The 13,246-nt window shown below is 37.3% G+C and overlaps 2 protein-coding genes and 1 pseudogene across 3 annotated transcripts; all 3 read left to right on the forward strand.

The window, feature by feature from the left end:
• Positions 1-1,870: 1,870 nt before the first annotated feature.
• On the forward strand, positions 1,871-4,180 carry LOC113313790 (organelle RRM domain-containing protein 2, mitochondrial). 2 transcript variants are annotated; one of them, XR_003342046.1, is made up of 4 exons: positions 1,871-2,096; positions 3,188-3,256; positions 3,470-3,786; positions 3,986-4,180. XR_003342046.1 is itself a non-coding variant. In XM_026562577.1 (3 exons), the coding sequence occupies exons 1-3, from the start codon at positions 1,982-1,984 to the stop codon at positions 3,706-3,708; spliced, it is 423 nt and encodes a 140-aa protein (XP_026418362.1). In that variant the 5' UTR covers positions 1,871-1,981; the 3' UTR covers positions 3,709-3,926. The 2 variants fall into 2 exon arrangements, 1 of the variants encoding a protein (XP_026418362.1); XM_026562577.1 differs by lacking the exon at positions 3,986-4,180 and having other exon boundaries at positions 3,470-3,926.
• A 608-nt stretch (positions 4,181-4,788) lies between these two features.
• On the forward strand, positions 4,789-7,645 carry LOC113311363 (annotated as a pseudogene).
• A 191-nt stretch (positions 7,646-7,836) lies between these two features.
• On the forward strand, positions 7,837-9,536 carry LOC113314400 (epidermis-specific secreted glycoprotein EP1-like). The gene has a single exon (XM_026563197.1). It carries the CDS (start codon positions 7,877-7,879, stop codon positions 9,191-9,193), a length of 1,317 nt encoding a protein of 438 aa, XP_026418982.1. The 5' UTR covers positions 7,837-7,876; the 3' UTR covers positions 9,194-9,536.
• The last annotated feature ends 3,710 nt before the right edge of the window (positions 9,537-13,246 follow it).

Raw genomic sequence — 13,246 nt, forward strand, 5'->3', positions numbered from 1 at the left:
AGTAATCAATGAACATATTTTAAGCCATTTTACAGAGAAGATTACATTAAATTGACAATGAAGAATAACTTCAATCTAGGAAAGAATACTAATTCATATGAAAGTAAGGAAAGGAAAATAAACGAAAGGCTAAATAAGGAAGCATATCAATACTGATTGATACGTTTTGACTCCATATTTCTAATATTAGATGCGGGGAAAAATTGTGTACACATAACGAGGTCTTGTGATTTCAATACTTACATAAGGGTATTCGGTCATGCCAGGTAGTTGGCCGCCATCTCCCACATATCTTATACCTCTTCCAGCTTTAGCGAACCCAAAATTTTTGTGGAGTTTCCCGTGGTAGAGGAACACGAACCGAGCAGCTCCAATGGCGATGAATTGATTTGTTTGCACCTTTAAATCATCCAACGTATTGTCAACATGTTGGTGGTGATTGTCTCTTAAGTTCTGGTAATAGTAGTGAATCACTTCTGCAATTTGGTGAGAGGTGGAGCCAAGATGATTCGCATGTTCTAGATGGTGGAGGGAACAATTGATAACTTTTCAAGAACATTTAGAATGAGGTGAATTCACTTACGTATTTGTATTCGGCAGGTTGTTGCATATCTTCTAGAGTTGGCAGTGGAAACAATTCTGGAGGAGTTAGTGGTGTTACAATTGGATCCGTTGCTCCCGCTGGTTCGTCCATCTTGAAGCAGATTCAGAAGAATAATGGACATAACAATCAGTTTGTCCACAATATAAAGTCTTATTTCTTGTTTGTTTAGATATGATTGAGAAGAATGATGTAATCAATGAACATATTTTAAGCTATTTATATTAGTGACCGCTGGTATACCATTGGTCCAAGTAATTCTCATAACAATCAAGTTCGCGGATTTCTATCATGTTGATTTACTGATTGTATTGAGAAAAGAAATAAAGATATTTGATATATTTCTCGATTGAGTCTCACTTTTAAGTTGGTGCTCTCGAAATGATATTGGAGTTTAGTCCATACCGATTTCCGAACGAAATATTGGGTGTGCTTGTTGTACCCCAGTGTTTTCAGTTACTGTTGCGTCTAAATTCGACCATATACGTTAGACACATGTTTTTACATGTTAAATTAGAATGTACACTAGGATTTGTTATTTGAATGTCAATTTTTAGTCCAGTTTTTAATCAAGCAGATTATATCCCTTTGGAACTCTGAAAGACGAACCTTTAAGTTTGTTAGATCTGCACGTATCTTAAAAAACTGGGAAACTCTTATGAGTATGGTATCTGATATATATAGTCACTCTGTAACTATAAAATTCTATCCCAGTTAAGAATAAAATGGTATGCATAGAAACTGACTCCCATATTGAAATAAGATGTTTGAGCCCTGTCTCGAAATGGATACGGGAAAAATAAAAAGAATGGTCGAGAAATCCCAATTTGAAAATGTTACAAATCAGAAAGAGCAAATAATCATGCTTCCTCATATCTTGCAGAAGCAAACATCCCATATTCCCCAAACTAGCATGTCGTGTTTTGTTTCTAACTTAATTGACTTTTAAATCTGACTTGTTGCATCTGAGTTTTTCTAAAAATGTGTTAATTAAATTATAAGATCATATTTTTTTATTGAATCAAGTTATATGTGCAAGCAAGTAAAACATCGGGTCAGACATCATCGATAGAAAAAATTGATGCTTATAAGTGATGCTGATGAGTTTCAAACTTAAGTTCGCCGTAATTACACAATGGTTACCAACGTACTACAGTGACATTGGAAAACACGGTATAAGACTGTAGTACTAGCCCGTAACCCAAATTGGCTTACTAACCCCAGAAATGACATTTTGAATTTTGGGCTGAAACTCTAAACCCATTTATTGCATCTGGCATCACCACTTCCAGTTCTGTTTTTCCACCCCATCAAAACCCCTAATTCCCAATCCCATTTCCATCTGATTCACCCTGCAAGGGTTCAGGATTATTCTCAAAAATGGCGTTCGTTTCAAATTTCCGCCGAGTTATTAGCAATGGGTTAACGAGGACTTCATTATTATCACAAGTTCGCGACAGTTCAACCTTGACAACCCCTAGACTTTTCGTCAGTGGTAAAATTTCTAACTCAAAAATCTAATCAAATTTGTTACAATTGTTCCTTCATCTGTGAATCATCTGTATCTCAAATGTAAGATTTATTAAGATGGATTGATTTAGTAAAGGGGTTTTGGAGTTCAGGGTTTTTTCATTTGGCAGTCGTTGTACCTGTAGATTTTCATACCTTCGATTTTGTCGACATTGATTCTGACCTAACATACCAAGTGACAATGTAGTGACTGGAAGAAATTTTAGAGAAATTGTTGCGTGGGGACTCTTTTGTGGGTGACAGGAATCACTTTTAATCACCACAGGAGGGCCTCCTACGCCGGTCGATAATTGAGCTTCTTAAAAGACTATGGCTTTGTATGATTTTCATGATATATTAGAGTTTAAGTAATGGCCGGTTGTGGTAATGGCGGGGTTCAGTTCTGTGTTCTAAAGATAGAATGTGTTCTAGTATCTCAGCCGTAGCAATGATTTAATAGGCTCCCTGAGTTTGCAATTTATAGGATTGCGATAGGCTTGGCGAGCCAGTGATAGACCAGTAGAGGGCGAGAGAAGTACCAAAATGGGTAATTGCTTGGGAAGTCCCTGTATTCCCTCTCTAGCCTAACCCAACTTGTTTGAGACTAAAGGCTTAGAAGAAGAAGATGCTTTTCTCTAAGAGTCATGTGTAAGGTCAATAATTTGCACGAGACATGGTTACTTTCATAGAGAAACATCTCGGTCTTTTGGATTATCTTTGTCCTTTCCCAAAATAGCTAGTTTGCATTTCGACTGGAATCTGATGAATAGCTATCGAGTTCTCTTGGTTCAGAAATCACCAGGCAGGTTGTTCTCTTTATTGTTCCATTTACCATTGCAATTGTTGCAGCTGCTGACATGATTTTAAGAAATGAGGTTCCTATTTGAAAATGAAGCGTTCCTCAATCTGAAATGTCTATGACAACCTGCTGTTCAAGTGTGTTTATCATGTACCAGACTGAGCACTTAAATTTAGTGGATTTCTCCCAGTCCTCGATGTTGCATACCACACATTATTGAATCTGTCAGTATATTTCAACTGTGTACCGGCTGTGACCTTATTGTTCTCATTACACAGGTCTTTCAAGGATGACCACAGACGAAAAGCTAAAAGAAGCATTTTCCCCATTTGGTCAGCTTCTGGAAGGTAGCCAGATTCTAGCTTTGTGTTTCCTGTTAACAAATTAACATACTCCCCCGCTTTTGGAAAAGAGATACTATCACTTTTTCAATTTGGCCTATTTTTAGGCTAAAATGAAAAGGTGATGGTATCTCTTTTCTAAAAACGTAGGTAGTATTTCTTATTGAAAGTGTTTCCCTGAGTGAATAGTCCTTAACTTTGTGCAAATCGATTATGCAGCAAATGTCATTACAGACAGAGCATCTGGAAGGTCAAAGGGGTTTGGTTTTGTCAGATATGCAACTATAGAAGATGCAGAAAGGGCTCAACAAGGGATGAACGCGAAGTACTTGGATGGTTGGGTTATCTTTGTTGATCCTGCAAAACCAAGAGAACCAAGACCACGACCTCAGCCAGAGCCTGAGGCTTCTCAAACTGGTTTCAGAGTAAACAAGACAGTTGGATGGTGTGGTAATTAGTTAGCAGAGTGGATACCGCAATTCATAGCTATTAAACTTTGATCTAATATGTATAAAACATCAGCAGATCAGCTGCTAGTACGTCTTTGCAACACTGTTGGATCTCTTTATACATATTTACTGAAAACACTTTCCTGTCTTTACTGTTTTTTATTTTTTTCCCTGGAGGAATTCAACAAGCATTCCATATATCAATCGAATTGTTCGTGTTCATGCCAGCTTTTATGTCATGTGAACTGTTGTTTTGTGCTTGAATCTGTGTTGTGTTGATGAACAGAGAATAATAAAGAAGATACTGCTGGAGTTCCAATCCGAGAATTTACAGAGCGTGAGAAACCAAGGCTACTTTTGGTGGAATACTGTCACGGAATAGCTGTTCGGTACTGGCATAAAGGAGCCATTGGTCAAAATTGTCGGTCTGCCAAGAATTTCTCAAATTATCATGCAATTTGCACATGCTTTTTTTTACTGCTGCTAATGATGTCCTGCATGGAAATCTTTATCTTTTCCCTATCTTTTTCTACATTGTTATTATTTAATTCATCGAATAAAAAACGTGGATTGTTGATCTGATGTGATTACTGCTTCAAATGGAAGTTTCATTATTCAGTTCAATGTATAAATGGACATCATTCAGTGCAATCTAAGAAATCCCACTGAAACAAGAAAGTAGCAGGGCAAAACAGTTCTTATTCCAAGACGAACAGATCTTCTTCTTCTAAGCTTTCCTCATTTTTTATTACTGAAATACACGACAACTTCCATCTTTCCTTTCAGAGAAAATCAAAGAACTAAACTAGTAGCATGGCTTTACATGTTGCTATAAAGTTTCCATGTTTTCTCTTGTTACTATGTGTGCAATTAGTATCTGTAGAAATTCCGGTGGCTGCTTCCCGACCAGTCACGAAGCCTAGATGCAAAGATAGGTGTGGCAACGTTAGCATACCCTACCCCTTTGGGATTAGTGATGGTTGTTTCCTAGATGATTGGTTCAAGATAACATGCAATGATAGTTTCATTCCACCAAAACCCGTGTACGCTAGCTTAATTGTCTCAACTATATCAATACCTGATGGAGAAATGACAACAGAAGTCGACATTGCCACTAATTATATTGTTAATCAAAATGTATCAGTAGACCATGAGTCGAATGCATATTTGGGGAAATTCACCTTCTCGAATACAAAAAACAAGCTGATAGATATCGGTTGCAACACCGCGGCACTTTATAGTGTAGATACCAATGGATCTGTTGGTGGGGGATGTATTACAATCTGCAATACGGAAAAAGATATAATTTCTAATGGGTTTTGCAATGGCATCGGTTGTTGTGAGACCCGCATTCGAGCCGGAATATCCAACTATTCAGCATCTGTAGGCATACCTAAGAATACGAGTTCGGAAATATGTAGCTATGGGATTTTAGTTGAAGAAAATTCATTTAGTTTCTCTACGTCATATCTAAAAGATTTCAAGAGACATGGAACCGGAACCGTTCCTGCGGTGGTCGATTGGACTATTGGTAGTGAAACATGTGACGCCGTAAGAAATTCAAGGAGCTATGCCTGTGGACCTAATACTCTCTGTATACCAGGCAATAGTGTCCCAGGATATCGCTGTAACTGTAAATTTGGCTATGCAGGAAATCCTTATGTTACCAGTATAACTGGTGGTGGTTGCCAAGGTAATACTTGCCTTTTACTATTGCCAGTACTTAAACATTCAATTTGTTCATTCTCAAATTTACATTCATCATGCAAATTAGTGGAAAATGAAAAACTCTGTATGTCGTCGATCAAACCTCAAGAGATGTGGTCAAGATCCTCAAAATAATTGGATCATCTCTAAAAGGATACTACTGGACGTATAAAACCAAAAGGATTGTGGTAGTACGCATCGGTACCTGAAAGACCTGATTCCGAACGCCTACAGTTTCCCTCTTTCTTTTGAATGATGAGTAATTGACCTATTTCATTTTAATGGAAAAATTCTAAGCAGATATTGATGAATGCAATGAATCAAGCCCGTGCAAGAATGGAGATATATGCAGGAATACACTTGGGGGATACAGCTGTGATTGTGCACCTGGTAAAAACCTGGAATTAAATGCACAAAGATTACAAGTCTGTACGCCGGACAAAGGAAGACTTCCCGTTGTTGTGGTTGTAACATTAGGTATACAATTTACAAACAAATTTCAAAACTCTTGCTGTGATGACTTTCATATATTGTACAGAACTTAAACATGAGACACTATTCTTTGACATGGTCAACAGGTACTGGAGTAAGTCTAGCTATAATACTTTTACTTGGGATGGGCTTTTGGTTTTACAACAGATTTGAGAAGAGAAAGCAAATGAAACTGAAGCAGAAGCACTTCGCAAGGAATGGTGGGTTGTTATTTAAGCTAAAGTTGACTTCGAATGATGGCAGAGTTGAAAAGGCAGCCAAAATCTTTGTAGCCGAAGAATTAGAGAAGATAACAGATAACTTCAATCCAAGTCGAATCATTGGTAAAGGAGGTTTTGGTACAGTTTTTAAAGGCATGTTACCGGATGGTGAAATAGTAGCAATTAAGAAATCTACATTGGTAGACACAAAACAAGTTGATCAGTTCATAAACGAAGTCGTTATTCTTTCGCAGATCAACCACAGGCACATAGTAAAATTGTTAAGTTGTTGTTTAGAAACCCAAGTTCCCTTGCTGGTCTACGAGTCCGTCTCTAGTGGGACACTCTCAGATCATCTTCATGTTGAGGAGGGTGATATTTACACTCAGACGCTTCAATACCAATCTATCATAGAGACATAAAAACCACCAATATCCTCTTGGATGGGAAATACAAGTCTCCGACTTCGGGATTTCTAGATCAGCACCTATAGATACAACCCACTTAACCACACTTGTGCAGGGAACCTTTGGTTACTTAGACCCTGAATACTTCCATTCAAGCCAGTTCACCGATAAGAGTGATGTCTATAGCTTCGGAATAGTTCTCCTGGAACTCTTAACGGCAGTTTCTAAAATCAGACACGAAGCAGAGAAGAGTTTAGCATTATATTTCATAAAATCACTGAAAGAAAACCGTCTGTCAGAAATATTAGATGCTCGAGTTCTTAATGAAGGAGACACTGATGATGTTTTGGTTGTTGCTCAACTAGCCAAAAGATGTTTGAAATATGTTGGAAAGAAAAGGCCGACCATGAAAGAAGCATCACATAGTTTGGAGGGTTTGCATGGCATATATTGGACGGTTCACCTAGCACTTCAGTTAGCAGCCTTTGTTGAATTGTATTCTATTACTGTTGTGTTCGCATTTTTTTAGTATGATTGATGTTTCACCAACTTGAGAGAGAGATGATGACCGCCGGACGGTGATTCGGTGAGTATCCACAAGTTGACTATTTACTGAAACACTTTTACTCCTTTCCTGTTGTTTTTTTGCTTGATTCTTTGTTCTGCTGATGAACAGAAATCCATGCCAAGTGCCTAGCTCTTACCTTATAATCACATTCTTTGTTCTTGCAGGATAACGTACACTACCTAGACAACTGCATCTAGTATGCATGGGAAGTGGGAACCCGTAATCTCATACATACTGCTAGAGTTCCAATTCACATGTGTTTTCCTTTTTCTGTCAAGAGGGTCATCCTCTACTATCATCACAATAGGACCACAAATTTTTGTACCGAAATCAATTTTTGTTTTTATTTAAATGGTTAAGAGATGAGATTGGAGGATGGGATCGAAATTTCAGGTGTACAAACACGGATTTATGAAATTCTGTCACTGAAATTCATAAACTGGATAGAGCGCGCTGTTGGGGACTGGCATAAAGAGTAAAGGAGCCGGTTGGTCAAAACTGTCAGTCTACCAAGAATTTTTCAAATTATTTATGCAGTTCACACATGCTTTTTTTTTTGCTGTTGCTGATAAGATATCCTGCACTATATCTTCATCTTTTTCTTGGATTCTTCTGCATTACATTACTTAATTCACCGAAAAACGTGGATAGTTGATTTGAACCCATCACTGCTTTAAATGAAAATTTTCATTATTCAATATATATTTCAATCATGGTTGTATATATAAATAAACATCAGTTCACATCTAGAAATCTCACTCAAAGAAGAGTAGTAGTGGCAAACAGTGCTTAATTATTGAAAGATGAACACATTTTCTTCTTCTTTACTTTTCTCATTCTTCATTTTCTTCTATGTTTTCTCATCTACATCACAACTACTAGTTAAAGCTGAAGTTCCAGCAGCAAAGACATTCAAGTATGTCAACGAAGGTATGAACTACTTCGGCCTTGTCGAAAACAATGCAAATTATCGTCCACTGAAAATCACAAACTATCCATTTCGTCTTTGCTTTTTCAATACCACTCCAGATTCATACATTCTTGGTCTTGGGATTGGTAATGCAAATTCGACGTCGCTCATGCGTTGGGTTTGGACAGCTAACCATGCTCGTCCTGTTCGCAATAAAGCTAAACTCATCTTCAGTCAGAATGGGAACCTTGAATTAGTTGACACAGATGGACGGGTGGCTTGGCAAACTCGAACTGCCAACAAGGGTGTTGTTGATATCAAGCTACTTCCTAATGGTAATTTAGTTCTTGTCGACAGGAAAGGAGTGTTCGTCTGGCAAAGCTTTGATTACCCAACCAATACACTCTTGGTTGGACAGGGCCTTCGACTAGGAAGTTCCGGTGGTGCTAGTCGACTAACTAATGGAGCTTATAGCATGGTTTTGGATACAGAAGAAGTTAACTTGTTGTTCCAGAGCCCTCTTTCATCAAAACCGTTGCGTTATTACAACTTAATAAGATCTGGCGATGGTCAATTACACAACGTGACCTTCAACATTGCCCCTGCTGCAGATGGTCCAGACTACTCTAATGAGTTGCGACTAGAGTATGTAAATAACTACCATGGACTTAGTGGGACTACCCAAACCAAATACAACAGCACTTTATCAATCTACCGACTCAGTTCAGATGGCAATCTTCACATCTATACGTACTACGAAAAAGGTCGCAAGGACGCGTGGGAAGAGACCTACACCGAGTTCACTAGTTCTTGGTACGCCGGTGAGTGTTTGTTGCCTGAGAAGTGTGGGACATTAGGAATTTGCGAGAATAGTCAGTGTGTAGCTTGTCCTATGCCAAAAGGATTAATGGGCTGGAGCAAGGATTGCAAGCCCATGAATTTACCTTCTTGCGAAGTTGGTGCAGCAAATGTGAGTTACTACAGAGTAGATGGTGTTGATCATTTCTTCGATACCAATAATGAAGGAAAAGGGCCAATGAAAATTGATGAGTGTAGAAAGAAATGCAGCAATGACTGCAAATGCATGGCTTTCTTTTATAGAAAGGATACTTCCATGTGTTTGCTTACTGTGCAACTCAATACCCTGATCAAAGCCCAAGATAGTTCAAGTGCAGAGAGAGTCACTTACATTAAGTATGTTGAGCAGTAGTTCAGAAGCTCTCCATCATTCTATCTAGAAAACAAGCTCTCCCTGATTCCATCTTCGTGTAGTACCATATCTGTGAAAATTCCATCTTATCCTGCTGTTTCACCATTGTATAGGATGATGAATATCTACTATCTTTGTTTCACAACTTTAATTTGCGATCGGTGTGCGGTTATAGGCCTTCTTTTTTCTTTAACACAAAAGACTTTCACAAAGTGACGTTCTTGACCCAAACCGAATACCTCTAAGTTTGTTCAGAACCCATATAGGTACCATATCTCTCGGTTGCATCTTCCTTGGGAAATAGTGTAGCTCAACATCAATATCACACTTACTATGAGCATGCTGCAAGCCTACAATTGTTACTCTTTACCTGATAATGTCATTTCCATGTACTCTTTTTGGAAGCAATTTCTGAAGCATCATCTTGTATAAAGGGTTTACACAATAATCTTTTTAAAATATGAGTGTACTCATATTTTGAAATTTTCATTCCGTTTTACAAATTTTGAATATTCAAAGATCCCTAATTGTTTACCAATTTACAGTTTTTGCCATTTTGTTAAACATTTAATATCAAAATTAAATTGGTGAATATTATCTTTTACAAGCTAATTTGTAGGATGATTAGTTTCAGTGAATATAATTTGACCGAGATTATTTAGGGAGGTTTGAAAAAAGGTGGACTGATATAAATGAATGAGGCTAGATCTTGTTGCAAACTATTTTTCTTGCTCATTTGATTTTTTACTATACAAAATCTACATATCGAGCAAAAACGAATCCGTTTTTGTGTTTTGTTTGACCGAGATTATTTAGGGAGGCTTGAAAAAAAGTGGCCTGATATAAATGAATGAGGCTAGATCTTTTTGCAATCATTTTTCTTGTTCATTTGATTCTCCTTATCAAGCAAAAACGAATCCGATTTTGTTTTTTGGATTTCGTTTTTGCATAGACATATGCTAATGTGCTTCCGCTTCTACTTTTGTGATCAAGAATCGAAGATCAATCTGAAAGGTATTGTTGGAACTTGGGAGGGAAATAATTTATGTGTCATCGTTTGGTTACCGAAGTATCTAAATAGTATATCAAACTTCCTTCCTTTCACAAAAATGTTTTCGTAAAACGTTTTTGTAGAACATTGATTTCTTTTTCTTTTTTGCACAAACGAATATTACCATGTTGGTACTGCTAGGTAAGAATAGGTTATCTTATCAATCGAATGAATCCGTTTACAAAAATTAACTTTTTTTTTTTTTGGATAACATGAAATTTTATTTCTAAGAATTGTCTGGCTCAATAAGCCTGAATAACAAGAGCTCAACATGTCTAATATGATGACTGAATTCCTCCAAAACTAGCTTGTTTTTCCTAACCATTTTCATGATGGAATCAGCAACATGATTAAAATTTCTACTAACATGACTAATTTTAAAATACTCAAAAGAATTTAACAAGAGTTTTATATCTCTTATGATTTTCCTATTAACCCATCTCACAAGAAGGGTGTTATTATTGATAGAATTGACAACTGCTTCTGCATCTGCAACTATGTGTACTTTATGCAGTTCCATCGCTTTAGCCCATCGTAAACATTCCAGAATAGCTTTACATTCTCATGTCTCCGCATCAGTCACTCCAGATGCATAAGATACCTTGAAACCGGTACATTCACCTGCAGGATTGTATAAAACCATACCATTTCCACATTTATTAGTATCATAATCAAATGATGCATCAACAAAAAGCTTAAAGACTGCTTCTATGTCAATATTGTTGTCACTGTGAGTATGAATGGATGATTCATGAGAAGCAGATGCAGCTATATGAAAATCAGTTAAACTATCATTTAGACTATCATGGGCAGAATTACTGAAACTAGCTAGCTGATAGTGAATTCTAGAAACAGTGTTCATAGGTTTTAGAGTTTTATCCTGAAAGATGCAATCACATCTTTCCTTCCATATTATCCAGCTGCCAACCATTAAAAGAGTTCTCCAGTTGTGAAGATCACTTGCTCCAACATTCTGAATGCCTTGAAACCAGGACATAACCCAATCCTTGAGTGATTGGAAGTTGATAATAATTTGATCACAGTTCTTTCCAAACTGCTTTTGGAACAATATTTAAAGCCGCATGTTGTTGAACTCTAGCTTCCATGAGTTTATTATAAGTACTCTTAAAGGCATGTTATCAAATGGTGAGATACTAGCCATTAAGAAATTTACACCGGTGGATGAAACCCAAGTTGGTCAGTTCATTGATGAGGTTGTTATTCTTTCGCAAATCAATCACAGGCACATTGTTAAATTGTTAGGTTGTTGTTTAGAGACCCATGTTCCATTATTGATGTATGAAATGGTTCATCTGACTTTCAAGAACTATGTGATTGATTAAGAACACTCAACCACAAATCATGGGTTTCACGGTTCCACCAAAACAAGTTTCGGTTCTACCTCCATGTGAGTACCGTTAGAGCATTGCTCGGTCGAACTCGCATGTGTTGCTATCTCAAGCATGTTTTTCAATGTTAGTGATCAAAACTATAAGTCTTGATCTCTAGTCTACTATAGCTAAGTCTTGGACTAGGATAGAAAGTGTAGTTGAGCTCAAGAACTCTATGGAAATCATCATACAAGAAGAAGGACTACTCAAGGAACCGGTGGATCTTCATCGACTAAAAGGTATGTGGAGACTTGAAATCATCTATCACTCAAAAGTCTATCTACTATCTCCTATTTTGAGACAAAAGTCGTTTTGCTATATAGACTTTGGTTATACACATTTGCTATTTCGAGCCGAGTTTATCTCGCCTATCTACTTCTCGAAATATGTGTTGGTAAGCTTTTGCTTTGGCCAAGTTCATCTTTACCTAGTGACGAAAGTCATGACACGTTTCAGTCACCTTAAAAATTGCTTACTTTGATAAAATGTCCTCTAAGAGTGTTTCAATTGTTGAAATGAGAGTTTAGATTAAATAACCAATGATGGATATAAGCATTGTGTGGAAACACATATATGTATAAGTTCTTTTTCAGTGAAACGAAGTTTGCGAACTTTGTTGGTTAAGAGAACCAGAATAAGAGCCGTGAACTTAGTCCGCGAACCCAGACCGCGAACTGGCGGAATTTCTCGACCCGAGAAAATCTGCTGGAGTTTGAGAACTCCTTCCGGGAACTTAAGTCCGCGAACTAAGTCTGCGACCTTAAGCTGGTTATATCTAAAAACGATTGTTTGTGAACTTATTTATATTAACTAAGGAACGCTAAATGCAAACCGTGGCTATATAGTTCGTGAACCGATTCGAGTGAATCAAATCGTTTTTTCTTCGATTGTGTCTTGTGTAGTTGCATAAGATTTCCTTGCAATTGAACAACTCTCTAACTAGTTCATTTGAGTCATTTGAACTAGTTATGGTGAAGAAGAACATGGTTAATATGAAAGTGTTCATATGGCTAACCATTGGTTAACTATTGTTGAATCAACAAATGTTCATGTTTGGGTACGGTTACATAAACCCAAAATAGTACATTTCATTTGTGTGTAACAAGCTAAGTTTTCGATCCAACGGTTGAAAGATATTAGCTTGAATCTAATCAGGTTTTCATACAACGGTGAATATTGAATGCTTTGTTACCAAGCTAACATTGATTGCAAACCCTGATTTGAAAGACTATATAATGGAGAACTCTAGCAACTAGAAAATCTAATCCCCACACTTCCTGTGTGATACTAGTTGGTTTAGATAGAGTCGATTCTCCTTTAACCTTAGGTTTCTTCTTGTAAACCAGGTTAACGACTTAAAAACTTGGTACTAGTTCTTGGTACGCTGGTGAGTGTTTTTTGCCTGAGAAGTGTGGGTCATTAGGAATTTGCGAGAATAGTCAGTGTGTGGCTTGTCCTGTGCCAAACGGATTAATGGGCTGGAGCAAGGATTGCAAGACCATAAAATTACCTTCTTGGGAAGTTGGTGCAGCAAATGTGAGTTACTATAGAGTTGATGGTGTTGATCATTTCTTGGATACTAATAATGAAGGAAAGGGGCCAATGAAGATT

The sequence above is a fragment of the Papaver somniferum genome, chromosome 9 (genome assembly GCF_003573695.1).
Source record: "Papaver somniferum cultivar HN1 chromosome 9, ASM357369v1, whole genome shotgun sequence".
In the NCBI taxonomy this organism is placed as follows: domain Eukaryota; kingdom Viridiplantae; phylum Streptophyta; class Magnoliopsida; order Ranunculales; family Papaveraceae; genus Papaver; species Papaver somniferum.